Source organism: Colius striatus, chromosome 23 (genome assembly GCF_028858725.1).
Source record: "Colius striatus isolate bColStr4 chromosome 23, bColStr4.1.hap1, whole genome shotgun sequence".
Lineage (NCBI taxonomy): Eukaryota > Metazoa > Chordata > Aves > Coliiformes > Coliidae > Colius > Colius striatus.
This window is the reverse complement of record NC_084781.1, coordinates 5,866,723-5,887,165: the sequence shown is the minus strand read 5'-3', so window position 1 is coordinate 5,887,165 and position 20,443 is coordinate 5,866,723. Positions and strand designations below refer to the sequence as shown.

The window sequence follows — 20,443 nt, the reverse complement described above, 5'->3', positions numbered from 1 at the left end:
AGATTTAAAAACATGCAAGAGAGGGTGCCTTTCAGATCCCTTCGTCCTGAGAGAAAGCTTTAGTTAAAGATCAAGGGCAAAATTAGCAGTATAAATACTACTGAAAGCTACTTTAGGTGAGGCTTCTAAGACACAGAAGACATTAAGAAATACTGTCTTTAGCTTAAAACCTTGACATTCATCCTGTTGTCACGGGTAGACGTCAGTAGTCACTGATTGTCTTGGAGCTTGCAAGAGGAACAAGGCCCTGGTACACAAAGGCCTCTGTTCACAGACAGTATTTACACAAATCTGAAAACATGGGGCTTTCACTAATTAGCTCTGTCTCTCAAGACTACTGGACCAAGAAATCTGACAAAAATGTCTTTTATAGCTACTGTTATTATCAGAGCTTGTTAAGAGATATGGACCATTGACCAGCTTACTTGTAGATGAGATTTCTAAAAAACATGAAAAGGAGAGATGCATTTTTGTCTCTTCAGTGAAAATGCTCCTCCCTAACTCATTTTCCTGACTTCATGATGCTACACAGCACCTTTTAGTTTGTAATCGCTCTTGGTTTTTCACTCATTTAACCACTGAGGTTAGGGTAGGACATAAAATCATTCAGCAGCAGCATCAGTGATTAAGTTGTTATAAGAGCAACTTCCTTGTGCCAATGCCCTTTAAGCTGTTGAATATAGCATATTTGTCCACTGCAGAACTTCACACAAGTGTCTACTGTTTGCACAAATTGACTACGTATACAAATGACTGTGAGGCAGTGGGGGTCAGATTATCTTCAGTTCAGTATAAGAGCCTGAACTTGAAGGTAGATGAAAATGGAAACTTTTACCCTTAAAAAACCCAACATTCCCTACCTCCTACAACACACAACACCCATCCAACAAAGTCATCTCGCTTTCCCTCACCCAAACAAACAAGTGGAAAATGCTTATCGTGAACTAGCTCTTACTATCTTTTCTGGATTAAAAGGTTCATTCTTTTACAACACAAATAATGTTCTGCAAAACATTAACACAACATTTTCCCTCACAAGTGATGTGATCTCCTAGCACCACACGTGAACAGCCATCATGGAATCTCTCTGCCTCCTAAGGAATGGAAGATTACTGACAGACCATCTGGTTGCTACCTTTCCCTTGTCCTTTGCTCTCTCCAGCCCATCCCCCAAGTCCGATTCAAGTTGAAACTTCCCGTCAGCAATACAGCACCACTACCACTTCAGATGCGGCAGGAATTACTGCTTGACGTGTTGCATTCATGAAAACTGCTACAAGAAGGAAGGTGCTCGTTGTGGTCACTGGCAGATAAAAGGGTATTTCATGCAATGTGTAAGACCATGGAATGTCAGATATGCAGTCATTTATTTTCTTTTCATTCCTTTGATGGTTTAAGATTAACTGTGCCATCCTCTCTCCCCATCCCAAACCCCACAATAATCACATACTTCATGCTTTTAGTATTTTCCAGATGTAGTGAACTATTTCTAACCCAATACAGGTAAACACATGGATCTTTATCTTAAAGATCATAGAAACACATTTTATTATTGCAAATCAAGACAGAAGCAATTGGTTTTGTAGAAATGGTTAGTTGTTCAAAGCACACAGATGCACCATGTAAATCTATGCCTTCCTTAAGTGTTTTTCTTTGTCTTCCAGGACTACGTTGCAATTATTTGTTTGGCCTTCTTATTGGCAAATGACTGGCTATCAATCGCCTGCAACCAGGGGTTAAAATCATACATCTGATTTTAACACCCACTCAGTACCATGTTAAGAGTGAAACTCTTAACAGTCTAAACCAGATATTTCAAAATGTTTCTTTTATGTACATTTAAACTAATGCAAGCTTTACCTGGTTTTCCTTTGACTACTCAGATCTAGCATAGAAGCATCTGCTTACCTGCCTCAGTCTCACTAGGAATGGCTATCTAACCCACAAGGCACTAAACAAGAACTGAGGGGAGCTGAATCCAATTCCCATTTCAGATATGGGAGTCTGAAGAACTTCTTTGATGCAGTCAGGGCATGAGTGGTAAGATGGAGCACTGCTCCCTCTTCCCTACAGTGCTCTCTCCTGCAAGATATTCTACCTCCTCATTTGCATCTTCTTGTGACATCCAATACCCATAGCTATAATATCCACTCAATCTCCCTAAACTTACAGAAAATAGAGCAAGGCAGGGCAGCGACAACATGATTCAGTCCACGTCGCTTTTGTGAAGACAGCTTTAACACTAAAATCCCGATGGGAAAACGTGACAACTTTCCTTTTGGAAATGCCATTTAAATTTCTTTCTCTTCCCCCCTTTCTCCTCCTCCATAGTTCTTCTAAATCTTGTATTTCCCTTTTTTTACAGCAGGCTTGCTAGGATGACTGGAAGAAGAAGAGTGGTACCATGCTGGGTTCTTAACAGCTACACGCTCACACAACAGATCAACGTCAGATTGTCGGTTACCAAACATCAAAATAACACAGGATAGTATCTGAATTCCCTGGATAGAAGGGCTGCAGCACAACAAACAGCACTTTGGTTCAAAGGGGAGCAGCTCCAATCTACTCACTTGGTGGCTCTGAGCTTTCAGATTTAGCAAGAGGCTGAGTTGCTATGGAAACATGAAGGGTACACAGGACACTTAAAGGTGAAGCAGATGATGCAAATAAGTTCAAAGAGACAGGGGCAGGGGTGACAGAAAGAGAGGAGGTCTAACGAGGATAAAATGAGAATGATGCTGAATCCTTATGGAGGACGTGTATTACCTGAAAGAGGCTCCAAAAATTGTGCTTTGCTGCTGTTGTTTTCCAGCATTTTTCCACAGAGAGAGCTGTGCTGCCAGACACAGGCCCCTTCAGGTGGCAGGGAAGGCAGCCTGCACCGCATTGTTCTTGCAGCAAGCTACGGCCCCAAAGGTCCCTACTGATGCTTTTTCATCCTGAAGAGTTTTAAAACTCTGAATCCAGTTCCAGACAGACACAGCATTTTTGCTAGTCCATGAAATACTGGCATTTCTAGAAGGCCCTCTAGAGCAGCACCCCATTGCTGGCTTTTGCCTAGCTACAGAAGATAAAGGAGCGAGGACTAAGGACAACTTATCCTCCTCATCTACTGTTCTTTCTCACCTGGGGCTAGGGTACAGGCAGACAGGAGGAAGAAAGATCACACAACAAGGTGTGAGCACTCTTGAGAAAAAAGGCAGCTGTAAGAGAAGCTGACAGACTGAAAGCCTCTTGGGAATCCTACTAAGCACTCCACTCCCATGAGTAAAGACAGACTGTACAAGCACTGAACACAAGCATCACCAGGACAGAATTACACAGGTTTTTTAAAATGATGAAGCAGGATATAAAGACATGAGATTTCTCTCACAGCTCCAGAAGGTGTCCTAGTAACAGGCTTAGGGAAGCACAAGCCACTCCCTGGTGATTGCTTGAGGATCTTTCGCTGTATTTAGCTGAGAAACTGAACTCAGCTTTTATTTGCTGTGCTAAGTTGATTTCAGGAAATTTCACTTCACACCACAAACACATGATATCCCATTAGACAGCTGATTAGAAATCTTATGGTAAAGGCCAGTGACAACAGCCAGCTTTCATATGGGCAGGGTTTCACACTGTTTTTTTCCCTGGAGCTCTCTCCTTCCACGAGTCCAGACTATCTGGAAGCTGTTTGTAGCTTTTCTCCGTCCTGGAAGTCAAACTTAAGCTTATCTGTAGTTCCTCTACCTGAAGATTCAGTTTTTAGTCGAGGAAAAAAATTCTAAATACACATATGCAGGAAAGAAGGAAGACAGCCAAGGCAGAGTGCACCACACACTGTGAGGAGATGCATGCACAGCAAGGTGCAACACAGACAACAGCCTCTTCTACCATACTCACTCTGGGCTATACGGGAGGTGGGAGCAGCAGTACTTGCTAAAGAAAGAGAAAAGCAAGTGAGGAGCGGAGTTGATTCCTATTAAACACTACCAAAGGACACTAAATTAAAAGCCAAACTGGTAAGTTTCTGTCAGATCAAGCCTCTCTGGACACAGAGCTCAAGCAAAGTAAATGCACTTTGCCAGACATGCATTTTGGGTCTTCTCATAACACAGGATCACTGAGCACACACTACTGCTCACCAACCAATGCAATTTAAAGTCAGCAGAGATTGTATTAAGATATTTTGATATCAAAACCAAACTACTATCAAAACCAGGGACTGCAGACTGATTGATGTCTGATTGCCACATTAAAAAGAACAAGAAACCCTCTACGAGCATGATTTAGTGTTCTGCAAAGCCATGTACCTGTCCCCAAGGTACAAATTTGGGGCTTGGCAGACATATCTGTCAATGTGGCTGAAACAAAGCTTTTAATGTTCTTTTTCCTCTCTTCTTAATTGGATCTCTTCCCTTATTATACCTAAGCCCTCATGCCCTTTGTGTATTGACTATGTCCAGTTCAGAAGGGCCTATCACATCACTTGCCTGACAAAATAGTTACAATTCTAACCATGACTCACTCCATATAAGGGATATATTACTTCTGAAATTAACAGGCTCCAAACAATTTCAAACAAATTGCACATATGTTGTGGAAACATGTCTCCCAGTTGACTCTTTGTAACTACTGCAGTTTGCAGTTCTGTCTAGCCATCTGTCCATTCATTCATTTAACTACGAGTTCATTCATCCTGCTAATGGTTCCGGACCACTAAGTCTAAGCTTTTGTATAATAAAATCTTTAAGGAAAAACAGGACAAGCATGATTCAAATCCTGTAATTGGGGTTAAAAAACCAAATCAACTTTCCTTTTTCCACTTCAGCTTCAGAAATCTCAGAGAATGTGACAGCAGCTTCATAAAGCTTCCCCGTGCAATCTTGGGAATAGCAACAGTTCACCACAAGGACAAACATTTTAATAAACAGAATAATGCTCACTTAGAGAGGTTTCTTTTAGCTGCCATTAACTGTGATTTGAAAGGCACAAAGCTATGGAGCAAACAACGTTTCACTGAGCCCAATGGACACATATATCCATCAAACTAACACATTTGGCATTGGGAAGGGGAAACATGCATTTTTTAATCTTGTATGAGGTTTGTTTATTTGAGTCTAAAATCTACACAAGTGCTGGAAGACTGTCCAAAGAGTAACAGTAGCAGTATGAGTGAGGAGAGGCCAAAGCTGTCAGTTTTTGCTTTCAAAATTGTGAAGATGTTAAAAATTCTGAACTTTTTGGTTGTCTCTTAATTGAGATTTTTCCTCAAATTCTCTACATTTCATTCAAATGTGAAATCTTTCAACTGATTCATAAACATGAAGCCTTCCATTACTCCACTCTAGTCAAGCCAACTGTTATTATTAGCCAATCGCTAAGTTAAACACTTGTATTGCATGCTTTAAAATAAAGACAAAGATGTTAACCCCTAATTCTGTTCTACAAAGACCATTATTACCCACAGGAGGATGCCTATTCTAGTGTCAGTCTTGTTAGGAAACGGACAGTACCAGTTACTTCATTTCTAAAGACCCCGAGAGGAAAAAGGTTAGATTAAAAGCTAGTGTTATGTATGTTAGAGAAACACTCTAGGGACATAAAAAGAGAGTGAAAGAAATGCAGAGGCACTTACGTGAGTGAGGGATGCCTGTAGTTTTTCCATGGATGAAACACAGACAAAAAGAAAAGAGAGATAGACACAAAAAAAAAAATGTAGAAGAGGTGAGAAGAGGAGATAGAGAATGTGGAGCTGGAAAATCAAAATACCACCAGCTGTCTTACATCCAGCCCTAGGGAGTGGGGTAAGTTAGAGGAGTTATCACAACAGACTTGACCTGACTCGTGAGGGCTGCCTTACTGCGTGGCCTGGGATTTCCAAGCAACCTGGCATGGGTGCTGTCCCATGCTGCTCAGCAATTCTGTCAAGGCTGAAGTTGTCAGAATAAATTCAAGACCATGCATAGCTCACAGGGCCTCAAAGCATGCACATACTTAGGCTAGGAATATTGCTAGCTCTGAATTCAAGAGAGGATCCTGCATAGTGGTTTCAGAAGAGGCTGTGAAATAGGTGCACAAGTACGGGTCTGATGGTGGGAAGAATAAGCTGTAGAACTAAATGCAAGGAGAACAGGAAAGAATCATCCCAGGGACTGTAGGTGGTTGAATACAGATCCTGATACTTGGACACAGCTGTGTACAAGGATAAGAGACCACATCTCCCCTACCCACTCTATACGTTTTCTGCTTTTCGCTCTTTCTCTCCTTCTTGTCTTGACTAACTCTCTGGTTTGTAATTCTTGCCTCTTTTGTTCCCAGTTGAAACAGGAGGGAAAGTGTTAGGCCACAGCAGAGCACCCTGTCACTGTAGTGAAAGATTACCCAAGTAAAGCAGACAAGAGGCTGCAGAAATCACCTTACATGCTATGTGGGCATCTTAAAACAGTAGTTTTCAGAAAACAGCAATCCCTCTCCCTCCCTCCTCCTTCCCCAGCTCACAATCAGTCCTCTGCTTAACCTCTTAATTTCTGATTTGCAGAAAACCCTGTGCTGATGACGTTACATTCTCCATGACCCATGTCCTTCTCAGCTCACTGCTTTTCCTTATTAAAACTCTCCACTGCATAGCCCCTTCTCGTTAATAATACAAAGTTTATACTAGCAACCAAAGCCATAAACTAGAGTAAATAAAATAGTCTCTTTGGCTCCTACCATCAAAAAAGATTTTAAATTATTAATGAAGTTCATTACAAAAAGCACAGCAAAAACAAAGGGTGCAGCAAGGTCTGCAAGAGAAGGTGTTACACATGCATAGCAGAGATTCCCTGGGAAGATTCAGGGAAAGAGAACCAGAGAAGCAGAGGGAAGTCTCCGTCCTACTTACGAACTGGTTGTGTCTTGAAGTCGGATGGCAGGCTAATCTCACCCACGCCCTTGCCATTGACTGCAGACAGTCTCACAGAATAGGTTGTTTCAGGCTTCAGGCCAGTGATAGTGATCATGCCCTCCACATTTGCTGTTGCAGAAACAAGGGAGGAAAAACAAAGAAAAGCTCAGGCCTTAAGTCAACAACAAATGGCATGTTTCTATGATACACTTTTGCTGCACTCACCCCTTGTAAATGGCTTTCTCTTCTGGGCTCAGCTTCACCAAAACAGTGCAGACAGAGAAAGGTGAGAGCTACAACTTTTGTGCTTACCAGCTGTTTGAGACGTATGTTGCCATAGCCTCTCTAAAGGGATGTAGCAGAGTTGGTGATAGACACCAGAAGGCATCAGCCTTTTGGCCTGTGCCAAGGAGTTCCCTGAACAATGCTCTCCAAGACCACTGTCATTGTGAGGCTCTGGCTGTAGCAGGCATACCACTTAGAACTGCTCTGTCTTTTAGGCTGCATGATGCAGATGAGATAACAGCCCTTAGCAGGAGAGAAACCCATCTCTCCTGCTTTAAGAATCTATATGAAGGTCAGACACAATATAAGAGCTGGAAGGAACGTGCTGTGTGGTCATTGTGATGTGAAGAAAGAAAGATTTTTCCTGTACATACACAAAGGAAGAAGTGAGAAAAACAAGACTCGACTCTAGCTATGACCATATCACTCCAGTGGGGACCTAAAAGAATCATTTTGATTCCAGACAGGATTACTAGTGGAAGATTTCAGCTCTGAAATAAAACTCTCCCCTTCATAGTTCTCCCAAACCAAAATTGTTTTATTTTATTGGACTTAAGGACACACTCTAAGCAGCATGTATTCCTATAGGCTGCTATAGCAGGAGTTAGACTTGGCTCTGGAATAGGAGGGTTTATGTTCCAGAGGCAACTGGAGGGTAACAAAAAGTGCTGACAGACAAGGCTTGAAATGCTGTCTGTAGGCAGCACACAGTCATTCTCCAGTCAGCAAGTGAAACTTCAATCGATGCCAGGCACAGGGTTCTTCATCTTATTTACACAGGACAGTGCACACGAAGAAGGGATATAGAGGTGAACAACACTCCTGCAACATACACTCTGGAGGTGGAGAAGCCTAGTGCCTTGTCACACATACAGAACTATCAGCACAGCAGGATCCTCATTTCCAACAGAAAATTCAAGGTGTCATTGCAAAGCAAATGTTTAAGAACTTGTCTGGGACTTTAACATAGGAGCTGAAATTGCAAAGCTATGGAATCCCCACTCTGGCTTTCCCCTAAATGAAAGTCTTTTGAGATGCAAGCAGGAGAGGTAATGTCTTTTTTATCATCTTACCTTCTTTTGCATCATACAACTTTGAATGCCATTCTCCCTCTCCCAGTGCCCTCCACTCTGCTTTGTACTTGAGGATGGGCACCCCGCCAGTAGCTTCAGGCTCATCAAACTCCACCTGGGCAGTACTGGAATAGGGCTCCACTCTGTCAATGGAAGGAGAGGACGGAGTATCTGGGGGAGGAAGGGAAAAGAACCAGTGATCTAGAACACAGTGGGAAACAAGCTCCAGTGGCACAGAAAACAGAAAATTGGGAATATCAAACACATCCACCGCAACACAAAAGTCTATCAACAGTCACTTTGAAAGTAGAAGCTGGCTCTACTGCTACCCCACCAACATGAACTATAAGTGTCACTCTGTCACCTCAGCTCAAGGGCTGCAGATGCATTTCTTTATCTCCCTGCCTGGGACGCTTACCTGCCTGCACAAGAATGAACTCGGAGGACTCCTGGCCAATGCGGTTCACAGCAGTGCAGTTATAGTTCCCAAAGTCATTTTCAGAGTCTGGTGTCACCTGTGGAAGGAACCAAGGCTCACGCTCAGCACTCTGCTGCAGCAGAGGCCACAATAAAGTACACATGCTAAAACTCTGAGGGATGTCCACAGAGCAGGGAAATGCAGTGGGCAGAAAGCCAAAGGCAAGGAGAGGGTGATATCTTCTTGGCATTTATTTATGTGCCAGAAACACCACACAACTTCTCATCTACCAACCAGGTGTCCTGACAAAAGACTTAACTCCTTCAGCATCAGGAACTTAAAGTATTTGAGATCACTGAGCCTTCCTGGCTGCATGTGCCTTCTCCCCTCATTGCTTTGCCTCACCTCCAGGTAGCTTGCTGATGGAGTATTGTAGATCTTGATGTTGCTGTAGTTTGAGCTGGGAAGCTGCTGTCCATCCCGGAACCAGGAGATAACAGCACTGGGATAAGCAAATACCTCACAGGTGATATTCACTTGATTTCCTTCCCAGGTATAGACAGCCACAGGGCCCTGAAGCTTGGGGGCATCTAAAAGACAGACACATTTGAGAAGGCAATTTGAGCCATAAAATCTGCAGTAGCCCAGTTAGTCTCACATCAAGAATCTCTTGGCTGAGGTCCTTTCTTCTCATCTAAGGGAACAGACGGTGTCTTTTTCTGAAGGACATAAGGAGGAAACCTACTGAGTCCCAAAGGCTGCTTCTAATGTAGCATGGGAAGAGGAGCCAACAGCATGCTATACATCCAGGGAAATGCACATCAAGAAGTTCTCCTAGGGAAGAACTCTGATGCAGCCAACAAACGGGACTGCAGCAGACTCACAGCCCCTAATATTCCCAAGGTGCAAACGGTATTTGCCTGTATGCACACAGCAACGTGCCTCCAACAAAATTAGTTCAGACTGAGTTGCTTCCCACATCCTTTACCTAAACAACACATTTCCCTAGCTGTAGGTGCCTCAGTCTCACCACAGGGGAAGGAAATCAAAAGAGTTCCCCTTCTAAACACATGAACGCCCGTCCCCATCCCATCCTCCACTTCTTACACTGCACTTCAAGGTACATGGCTTGGGAGTCCTGCCCGATGGTGTTGCTAGCTGTGCATACATATTCTCCGGCATCTGTGTATTGAATCTCTTTGAGAGTCAGGGATGACACCCGGGCATGGCTACGTACTATGATGCGCCCATCCAGAGTCTGGCAGGAAAGGAAAAGAGAGTTAGAGGCTGAGCTCTGAGCCTGTGATACAGACTAAAGGGATGGGAACAAATGCAAGTCTACCTCACACCAACCCTCCGATCCTCAGTACCTCAGAAGTGATCACCTGAGGCCAGGTGAAACCATGGGCGCAGAGAGGCACTTCCAAAAGCAACAAGATCCCTTGTTGCACAGGGCTAACTGCAGTGATTCAAAAGCACTCAGGCAAAGGCAAAAAATGAAATGAAGGACCAAAGTATCAGATGCTACTACATGTCTGAGGACAGCTGGACGTGAAGCTTCTTCCAGAATTAGAACTGTAGAGATCCAGTTCCAGTTAAAAATTTTTGCCAGCATGCTCTTGTAGCAAATCTCCCCAATGGCTACCATGTTTCTGCTTAGGGAATTCAGGCCTGCCTTTTCTCTCACTGATACTTGCTTTATTTCAATGTCATGGAAATGGCATTAATAAGAACAAAACCTAGAGTTGAATCAGGCAAAATGAAAGCTCAGAACTTTCACCTCAACATGGCACTGAAAGCAAGGTACAGTGAACAGGGCAAGAAAACTGTGACCCTTCTAGTGACAACCCAGCTTCAGGCTTTGTGATGCTTCAGGAAAATTCCAGAGCAATCTGCACTGGTTATATGCCAGTTTAGAAATTGCTCCCCCGTGCAAGAAAGCATGCAGTTACCAATGACAGAGAGACAAGGAATATAAAGTCCAGACTACCATCTGCTCAAAAAGATTGCAGCCACCCAGCAATCCCATCCCACATTACCTTTTCTTCTCTCCAATTTTTGAGGAAAGCCCACGTGCTCTCTTAATACATGAAGTGTATAAGGCTACGGACTCTTCCCTCTGCCCTGGTGCTCATCCATGCTCCTGCTGCTTGTGCTTCAGCTTGGAAGCTTTAAAGCACTCACTCTCTCATCTAATTTCCAAAGTGGCACAAGCACAACTGGGTAAATTAGTTACTGTCACGGCTGTGCCTGCTACTGCAGCTTGCCACACAATGTGTTTAATGCTTCATGGGCATTAATTTTCTTGGAAGATATTGGAAAAGTAGTGAAATTATGAGTAAAAGTCCTGAGAATATAAACAGTCAACTGCACTGAGCTGTAGCACAAGGTACTTCTCTGCTAACTAAACGGTCAAATGCTCTGGGCCTGAAGCCTCTCTCTGAGACCGTGGTCTCCATCCCCAAGACTGATGAAGTTTCTACAAGTAAATGTGATTACTTCTGTTAGTTCTGAGTTATCAGTTCATTTGAGCTAGTCAAATTTCTTATGCACGAAAATACAACACCATTTACACATACTATTCTTTTTTCTTCTACCCTGCTCACAGCTGTACTGCAATCCTGACCAACGTCACAAGCTGCAGACTCCACTTCCTCTGAGTCCCTTGTGTTGCTGACAGGAGCTCTCTGTTTCTTGCACGTGTGGTATTGTGTACATCATCTCCTAGAACCAGGGAAGGATCCCATAGCATGACATTAGTCCACTGTGGTATCTTATACAACTAAATTCTGCTTTTATCTTTCTTCACTGGCTGACTATATTGTTATCCTTTTGTCTGACTTGTGATTTGACTAAAAACACTGCTCACTTCTGAAACTATTGCAACAGGATCCATAAATGTCAAGACTCCAGAGCCTCCCAGCTTCTTTTAGCTCACACGTTGGGTGAATATTCTAAATACTTGTCTCTGTGAACTCATCAGCAGGCAAGACTATAAATATAGCAAAATATCAGCACGTGATAATTACAGCAAAGGTCACCTGCCTTTCCCCCATTTCATCAGGATCTAATATAATCAAAAAAGTGCTAGGCAGTCATGGTAAAACTCTTACTTTACAAGCAATACAACTCCTTCTGAAGGTGAAGCTGCTTCTTAATGCAAACGGCACAAAGAAAGAAAAAGAAAGATCGGGAAAAATACTCTAAAGAAAAATGTCCACCCTAGAAAGCATGCTACTCATTTTCTTTATTTGTATTTCAGACCATCAGATGCTAACCATTCCTGGCTATTAGAGATAGGACAGGGAGAAACTTGTGAGCCCTTTACCTAGCCCCTTTGATTTTGAGGTTTTTTGCATAAAAAATTGCTTTACAGTAATGGGGAGACAACAGAAGAGACACAAGTGATAACTCACGTCACTCTACAGAAAAGGGTATGATGCCTCTCCACAATGCTGATTACTCTAACAGCTTATCCTGAGATACATGCAGGTGTTTTTCTCCAGATTCTGACAATGCAATGTGACACAGAGTCAATATGTACAAAGCTGGCCTGGATTTCAACATGGCAGTACCAAAGGGGAAGAGGAGACACAAGTAGGAAATGCATTTACTCCCATTCCCTCCACTTTCTGGATTCTTCAGTCCTTTCACAAACAAGTATCTGTGACTTAATCTCACACAGTTCTATCTTCCCCTCACCCCATTTCCACAGTTGATATCATTACAAGGCAGCGTCCATAAACCCAGACCACAGCTACAAATTCTAGTGAAGGAAGACGAGTGGTCTCTCCTGGCCCTGTGCTTGCATTGCACTAACCAGAATTCGTCTGCAGCTCTTAATATTTGTGAGGTTGTTCTAATTCCCAGGTACCAGAAAGGCATCACCAGTTTGTGGTGTAACTGAGGTGTGTAGTTTTGTTTTTAATTGAGTTTTTTGGCACCTGTTGGTGATAATGGGGAGGCAGAGCTCGTTAGCATATGCTGCTAATATGACTTTCAACAATTCTCTAGTATATGCAGGACCAGAGCAGTGAACTGAGACTTCACGGAGTGTGTACTGCAAGTAGAGCTGACTGTGGTTTTGAGGAAGAAGCAACCAACTGCAGTTGTGCCTCCAAAGCAAGGAAAGCAAGATTTAACACCCATATTTGCTGCTGACCTTTCACTGACCTTTGCAAATCAAAGAAAGATAATCATTTAGCAATTTGGAGCATTTTCTGGAGAAATATAACTTGTGAAAGATTTCTCTGCATTGAGTTTGAAGTGGAACATGATGCAGTTGTCCTTTAAGAAAAGGTCAAGCTTAAAGAGTACCATGAGCAAACAGATGAGTTGGCTGGAGCAGAACAGGTTATCTTTGCAAAAAAAACCCAACCCCAACTTTCTCAGAATACATTCTTCAGACTCTAGAAGACAGACAGAATTCACACTGGTAGCACAGAAGAAAACAGTGAGAGCAGCGTTTGTCAGATTTTACACTGGTGCTTTTTTTTCCCCTTAAAGTGACAACCAGAATTACTCATTCCCAACACAGCTGGTTTGCTCATTCAAAAATGCCTACTACATGCCAAGCCATTTCTAACTCTATAAGCTGTTTCTTTTACATATTGATACTCGATTTGTTCGTGTTATTAATGCTGGTTTAGTTGGCGTGGTTACTGGACTAGACATTTGTTAATCCGTAATGAAAGAAACAAAACCAAAAACTAAGAGGTTTGCTAAAGGTCTGGTAATCTTATACCTCTTGTTTCTCGGGCCGGGTCCATGAAGCCTGGAGAGAACAGATATAGAACACAACAACAGAAAAAAAGCAATGAAAGTTTATCAAAGGTTGCTTTTAGGTATCACAGTGTATGCACCACATTGCCTTCTGCGCACATGCAGGCTCCAAGTTGCATGTCCCGTGTGTGGGGTGTTCACAATTGCCATTTCCCAAGAAAACTTCGATTTAGATTAGCATTCCAAATTTAATTTCCTCTAAATTGGTCTTGAAATGATTAACCAAAGGCTAATGACACCTAAACACTGCTCCTGAGTTTTATGCATCAAGTGACTATTATCTCCCGTGTCACATCTCATGGCTTCTAGAAACCCGTTCCCAGAGTAGTGGGGAAGTGATTCCAATGAATTAGGCCAACAGACTGCAAAGACAGTCTTGGAACTGTTTTTCTAACATTGGTTTGTCAGGCACCCGCACACACTGATTAACATTAACTCTCACATCGTTAATGTGATCATGCATTTGTCCGTGTTTTTACATGCACAATGTGCCACAAGTAGAAGACCCTGAATTGCAGAGCCCTGCAACAGTATGACCACCCTGGACAGGAGACAACAGGGCAGAACCTTGTACCTATAGCTGATAACATCCAGCTCATTATGCTTAGGAACATATGCACCCAGTCCGTACTGGGCTTGGGACAACCAAACAACAGGCATCAGTGAAACATGCCCAAACCTTACCAAGAAACGTACATTTTCCATTTGAAGAAAACCACTAACGATGTGGACTATATGCACTGTGGTTCAGAAAAACCAAAGTTGCTGGATTCTGTTTTTACCCTAAAATTTATCTTTAAAATTTTTGTTTTCTGGTCTCTATTTCAAATGCAACTTGATCCACTTCAGGAGTCAAAAATCACCTGCTAATATCACAGCCACAATGGCATTACTCAATGTGAGGCACAAGCATTGCTGATGTATAGATAACAGCATACACAATAGTGACATTACAGAAATGGAGATGAAAGCTTAGGAAATGAGGATAAAAAACACAACATTGTTTCCACAGTGCTTCTAGTGAATGTTGCTAAAGTTAACATATGGTACAGACAGCCTCAGTTTAGAAGGTCCTTGATAAAATCAAGTTATTTGCTTTTAACTAGAGGTCTGAGGTGAAGCCACCTGCAGAGAAGCTGCTCACCAACACCTGCATGGGCTGGGATGCTCCCATCATCTGACCATTGATTCCTTCATTCCAGTGAGAAAATGTTCACTTTATGTTTGATTTACCATAGAGAAAATGGCAATGTGATGTAGATCTTGACAGCTCGTGTGGGAGGTCAAGTAGCACTACTGAGGGAGATCCCATGCCACAGCACATGCCACTTCTCCTGCTAGCCCTGGCAAGAATGACAAAAGGCCTGCATAAAAGCATCACCTGTTACCCCTCGTATTTATCACACACTGGGCTGTACTGCTGGTTAAGAAATCTAGGACTGTCTCTGCAATCCTTTCATGAAACTGCGTGTAAGAGTAGTTAGCGATTGCCTTATCCCAAAATCTGACAGGAAACACACTCATGTCTGCCCTGACATTGCAAAACTTGTATACACCAACACACAGCAGATCAAAACTGTATCTGCTGAATCACAGTTAGTATTCTGCTACAATAGAAGAAACATGTCTCTTAAAAGGATGTGACATGGACTGAAGCTTATGAGGAAAATGGCACACTGGCTTGATCAGCTTTACACCTGACATCATTAAAAGAGTAAGTTCCTCTCTACAATGGCACAGCAACAAACACTTGAAAAAAGACAAGGCCAAACCATTTTCAGTCACGATGTTGATGACTTTCCAGGCCTGTTAGTTCTTGCTTTGTTCTGCAGTAGTGATAAGACAGGAATCTCAGACTGACAGGGCAAAAGCTTTTCCTAGGTAGCACGTTTGTACATTCAGAAACAAAGTAAACTGTATCTAAGCAAAGTTTTTATTACTTTATTTTGCAGAGTAGAAGAAAGCAAGCTGCCAGCTTATTAGTAAGAAGCAGCTTCTACCACACCAATACCTGGAATTTGGTCAACTCACCCATGTCAATATACAGTTACTAATCATATGATTTTGCTGAGTCCCAACCGTTTACCTTGCCGACCATCCTCAAAGCAAAAGATTGCTTGTCCAAGGGATGCCACGTTAAGTGGGTACAGCCAAGAGAGAAGAATCTTTTGCTATGCATGCTAGGATGTCTACAGGTCTCAGGGAAGTGTGGGAATTAAAATCAAAATAGTGTGACATTGTCAATCTAGGTGTTTGGGCTACAGTACCTCCTGCTCCTTGTCCACACATCGAACCATGTCTGTTCTTAGACAAAGACCGAGGGGAGAGAAAACCCTCTAAACCTGAGAGGGGTTACTTTTTTGTTTGGGGATTTGGGTAGGTTTTTCTAAAGTATCAAATGTTTGTGGGAGTTAAGGGACTTCTAGACCTTTGAAAATCTGGACTGAAGAATGACTACAAAAGTAAACAAGATGTAGCACGACAGATCCACCCAAGTACTGAAACTCATTGAAAAGCAGGACTTGATCATTTTAAAAGTTGCACTGTTTGTCTGACATCAAAGACCATCCATTTCCCCATGCTATCCCACAGGCACTAAGTGGACAGCAAACTGAAGATATGCATTTGGTTTTAAGTGTAGAAGAACGTTCATCAGAGCTATTTTGGCCTGAGGATTTTCTGGACATCTGTACCATTCAGCTAAATTTACAGCATAGAGAGTGAGAAAAAGTAAAAAACAAAACAAAGCACACACAGAGACACAAAAAATCCTGTCTAGAAGGTACATGGTATATGATGAAAAAAAGAAAAGAACTTTTGTCCCAAAGGTTTGAACCAGTACCTGAGATACATGGTAGTACCTCAAACCTTTGATTTTCCACCCATCTATTTAAGAAAATACCAGAGTATCCTTAATATTGATAACCAACTTAACAGCATCCAGCAGGATATATGAGAGTCTCAAAAATGGTTAGCAGTTTTGCCACTGATATCTTGTTAGTTTAACTGGGCTGGACAGATGTGACTCTCTGCAAAGTCTCTCTTACAACTTCTACATGATTTAGTGTTATTTCAGTTTTTATATTCTTCTCCCTGTCAAAGCTGTTTCTGTGGCTGTGATCCAAACTCTAGTGCTGGAAGTGCTAAAGCACTTAGCTCCTCCCACCACTCTCCTAGATAGAGAAAAGACCATAAATAACCTCATCCTGCCAAAGGAGTTTCCTTAGTCATGCTGTTGCAGGAGCTCAAGCCAACAGCTTTTGAAGGCGATGGAAATGTCCCTCTAAACATTGCAAGGATTTACCCTTGCCCTCAAATCCAAAAGATGATAAGAAAAAAAGAAGACTGGAGAACTTTGGCACCCTGATTAGTAAGTTACACCTTAACAAGGTGAAATGCTGATATCATGGAGGCAATTACAAAAGCTCATTCCAGACACTACAGTGCACAATGGCAGCTGTACAGATGCCTTGTACCCCTGTCACTTTTAGACTTTCATGTCTATCAACTGCTGCCTTCATATTGCATCAGAACCCCTGGTATGTCCAAGTTAGCTGAGCCTTGAAGCACTCTGTTAGAAGATAAGCAAAAACTCTCTACTCCAACTTTGGTCTAGGTTTTTCTTTGGCTTTAAACTATGCCTTCTAATCACTTTATGCAACTATTATGAGATATCTACAGTAACACAGCACGTCCTAATCTTGTCTAGTTAAGGGCAATTGTGGCCAAAAACCCCTCTGAATTCTTTTTTTTAAAAGAAAAACTGCTAATTATTTTTGCCTTTTAAGAACAAAATGGTATTGACATGATCAACAAAACAGGTGACCACAAAGGCAGCCAGGCTTTTGTGCTTCAGATATAATACAGAAGAGCGAGAAGGAATTAACAGGTTCATTTTGGTCCATTGCATCTTTGAGAGATAACACCCCATCCCTCTCCACCTGCCTCCCTTCCAGATCATATCCCCTTTGTGATGACAGCATGGACAACACTGGAACCAGGGTACTCATTTCCACCTCTCAGCTTGGAAACAGAAGGGAAAAACCCCTTTCACAAGCTTCCTCCAACTGTAGGTCCCTTTGGAAACCCCTCTGAAAAGGATCCAGGGTCTACTAATGTTCAAGTTAATTCAACTCAGAGTGATACCACAAGGAATTAAATAGTATATCCTCAGTTGTTATAAATTGAGATGGCTCTTGGTACAAAAGGACACCTATGGCATTACTTCAGCCATTGAGTAAACCCTTTAGCAGATAGTCTGTGCAGGACCATACGTGTTGTCTCTGCAGAGAGGGGAATCACCGTGATGTCCATGTGCATCTGCGTGCAGCTATCATGCATTCTGGACTAGCAGAGGCAAGCAGATATATGCTGCACTCATCCCAGCAAGTGAGAGCACAGTTTTGGGAAGGGTTATACCTTTTCTTCATTGCTGATGTTCCGAGTGGACGTTCTCCAGGTGATAGAGGGGATTGGGTCCCCAGATGCCTCACAGGTCAGTGTAATCTGATCCTCCAGCTCCATGGCTGTTTTATTCTCCACATAAGTGATCTTAGGTTTTGCTAAAAAGAAAAAGCAACCTTCTTTTAGTTGGTGCTCAGAATGAAGTTTGTCTGGCAACAGCAATGTTTGAAGCAAGAAATACTGGGGAAAAAAGGGCTTTTGAATTGGCACGGGTTTACCGACACACAGGGAATGGAGCTGAGGCTCGTAAGGGAGGACTAGAAGAGGGAATATCTGAAGCAGAAGCCATTTAACACCGTACAAATGATCGGTCCCTGGGATTAGGAGCTAAATCTTCCACCTTGCTGTCTACTTTCCCTGCCTCAAATTAGCCTTTAGATAAGCAGCTTTGTCATGTGGCTGCAGAGGGATGGGACTGGGATAATCACATTCCTTAACACTCATAGATTCATGGAAGGTAGGAAAGCTGCTGATTGATTCCTGCAAGCCTGAGGTCATTCACACAATGGTGGGGTAGAGTTCGCCTCCTTTTCCAGGTTATAGCTAGTCCCAGTGAAGTGCTAAAGCCCTTTTAAATAGAAGCTTTGGTTGGATTTGGACTCAGCACTCTGGGCCCAGAAGACGTTTCAAGTAGCATGTGAACTTCACGCCACCTGCCTAGGACTGCATTTCCTTTATTGGAGAGGAAGCAGAATGGAGTTGGCATCTGTTTCAGACACATGCAGAATCTGGTTTGCTTAGCATGATGGCAGAGCTGCACAGCAATACTTGGGAAAGAAGTAGCTCTAGATAAGCCACATCAGGCACTGATTGGGATAAGTTCCTTCCAGATTGTATTAGTGAGCTACCAATACCCAGCTGTATCAGAAAGAGGGGACAGTAAGAGCACATTTACCAAAGACTTTCAGATGAATGGTGGCATCCTGCTCGCCAGCCTTGTTCTCAGCGATGCAGATGTATTCTGCTTCATCACTCTTATCCACCTTCTTGATGACGAGCTCAGATCCATCATAGTTAAAACTGTATTTCTCTTCATCATCGCCCTCTTCTATTGCCTCTCCATCCCTGCAGGGCACAAAGCACACTGGCTTTGTTGGGGAGGAGAAACAATCAAAGGCTATTTGGTTTAGACTTCTTGTTAGTGCTAGGACTGTGTTACTACGCTGAAGCTACTCAGGTTGAGGAACCATCATCTTTTCCTTTCCCTGTATCCTTCAATGCTTACATTTTGATCTGTTCCTAATCCCTCCTGGCTCTTGGTAGCTGAACCTTTCACCTCCTGGCACACATTACAGCCTATGTGCAAGAGCTACAAACAAGGCAGTTTAACTTGTCATCAGCTTTTTCAGTGTTACAACTTGTCCTCATAACCTTCTCCAAAGGCTACACAATTTCAAGAACAGTATACCTGAAGTCTGATAGTGAAATTCAGACCAGAGGAAATGCAGAGAAAGACCTCAGATGCAGATCTCCTGGCATGACAAATACAACTTAGAGCATCCATTTTTTGCCTAAATTTCCCCACCACTGCAACAGATGATAACAGACTGACTCACAGGACAGGGCTGGCCAGCATGAAGCTTCATCTCTATTTGCAGCTTGACAAAGGATATGATGGAAGATTGAAAAATTGCTTTTGTTTTCCTAGGAAGCTGGTTTTGGCTGGGAGAGAGTTAATTTTCTTGATAGTAGCTCACACCCTGCTACCTTTTGGGTTTGTGACCAAAACGGTTTTAGGTTTAGCTATTGCTTAAATGTATACAGTGGCAAAGAGGTTTCTGCCTCCCTCACTGCCCTGACAGGGAGTAGGCTGGAAGTGCACACGAAGTTGGGAAGGGATAGCACTGGGAGAGCTGCTGCAGCTAAACACCTGCCTGACAATGGGAAGTAGTGAATACATTCCTTCATTTGCTTAGCTTGCACACAGAGCTTTTGCTCTATTAAATTGTTTTTATCTCAACCAATGGCTTTTGGATTTTACCCCTCTGATTCTCCTTCCCATCCCATTTGGGGGAGTACAGTAAGTGACTGTGGTACTTAGGTGCCTATCAGGCTCAACCTACAACAGAAGCTAACGGTAATTCCAATAAGAGCCCATTCTTTCTCTTGTGAGAAAAACAAATCCATCTTCTTTCACATTGCTGTCCTTCCTGCCTGGTTTTCCAGCCCTTAGTGAAAACATCCATGCTCACACAGAACCAGGAGATTGCACACGGCATCTTACTTTGTCCACGTCACAGTTGGCTCAGGAAATCCATCAGCATCGCATGCCAAGGTGACAGACTGGCTGAGGTTGGCAGTGGCGTTCATAGTGCTCTGCCTGGCACGCACAGACGGAGGAACTAGAAGAGAAGGAATTCACATTCAAGTCAGAAAGGACAGAAGATCTGAGCACGAGGGGGCCCTGGGAGGCTCACTGTAAATCTCTGCAATACACACATATGGTCACTAGTAATTCAAACCCTTATGCCATCACTTGCAGGTTTCACTTGCATGAGCTCTCCAAAGCAATTAGCACAAGGAAGCAATGGCAGAGGGTGGTGAGACACCCAG

The 20,443-nt window shown here is 42.8% G+C and overlaps 1 protein-coding gene across 3 annotated transcripts in view; it reads right to left on the bottom strand.

Moving 5' to 3' along the window:
• NCAM1 (neural cell adhesion molecule 1) overlaps positions 1-20,443 on the bottom strand; it is an 88,609-nt gene that overhangs the window by 25,113 nt on the left and 43,053 nt on the right. For 2 of the 3 annotated variants that reach the window (XM_062014018.1, XM_062014019.1), the window contains exons 6-13: positions 20,115-20,232; positions 18,786-18,955; positions 17,846-17,988; positions 9,752-9,902; positions 9,050-9,234; positions 8,645-8,741; positions 8,227-8,397; positions 6,866-6,997 (exon numbers count right to left, since the gene is read on the bottom strand). In XM_062014018.1, coding sequence (XP_061870002.1) covers positions 6,866-6,997; positions 8,227-8,397; positions 8,645-8,741; positions 9,050-9,234; positions 9,752-9,902; positions 17,846-17,988; positions 18,786-18,955; positions 20,115-20,232 — 1,167 coding nt within the window. Of the gene's footprint in view, positions 1-6,865; positions 6,998-8,226; positions 8,398-8,644; positions 8,742-9,049; positions 9,235-9,751; positions 9,903-13,388; positions 13,419-17,845; positions 17,989-18,785; positions 18,956-20,114; positions 20,233-20,443 lie in introns of all 3 variants that reach the window. The other variant, XM_062014017.1, reaches the window with a different exon arrangement.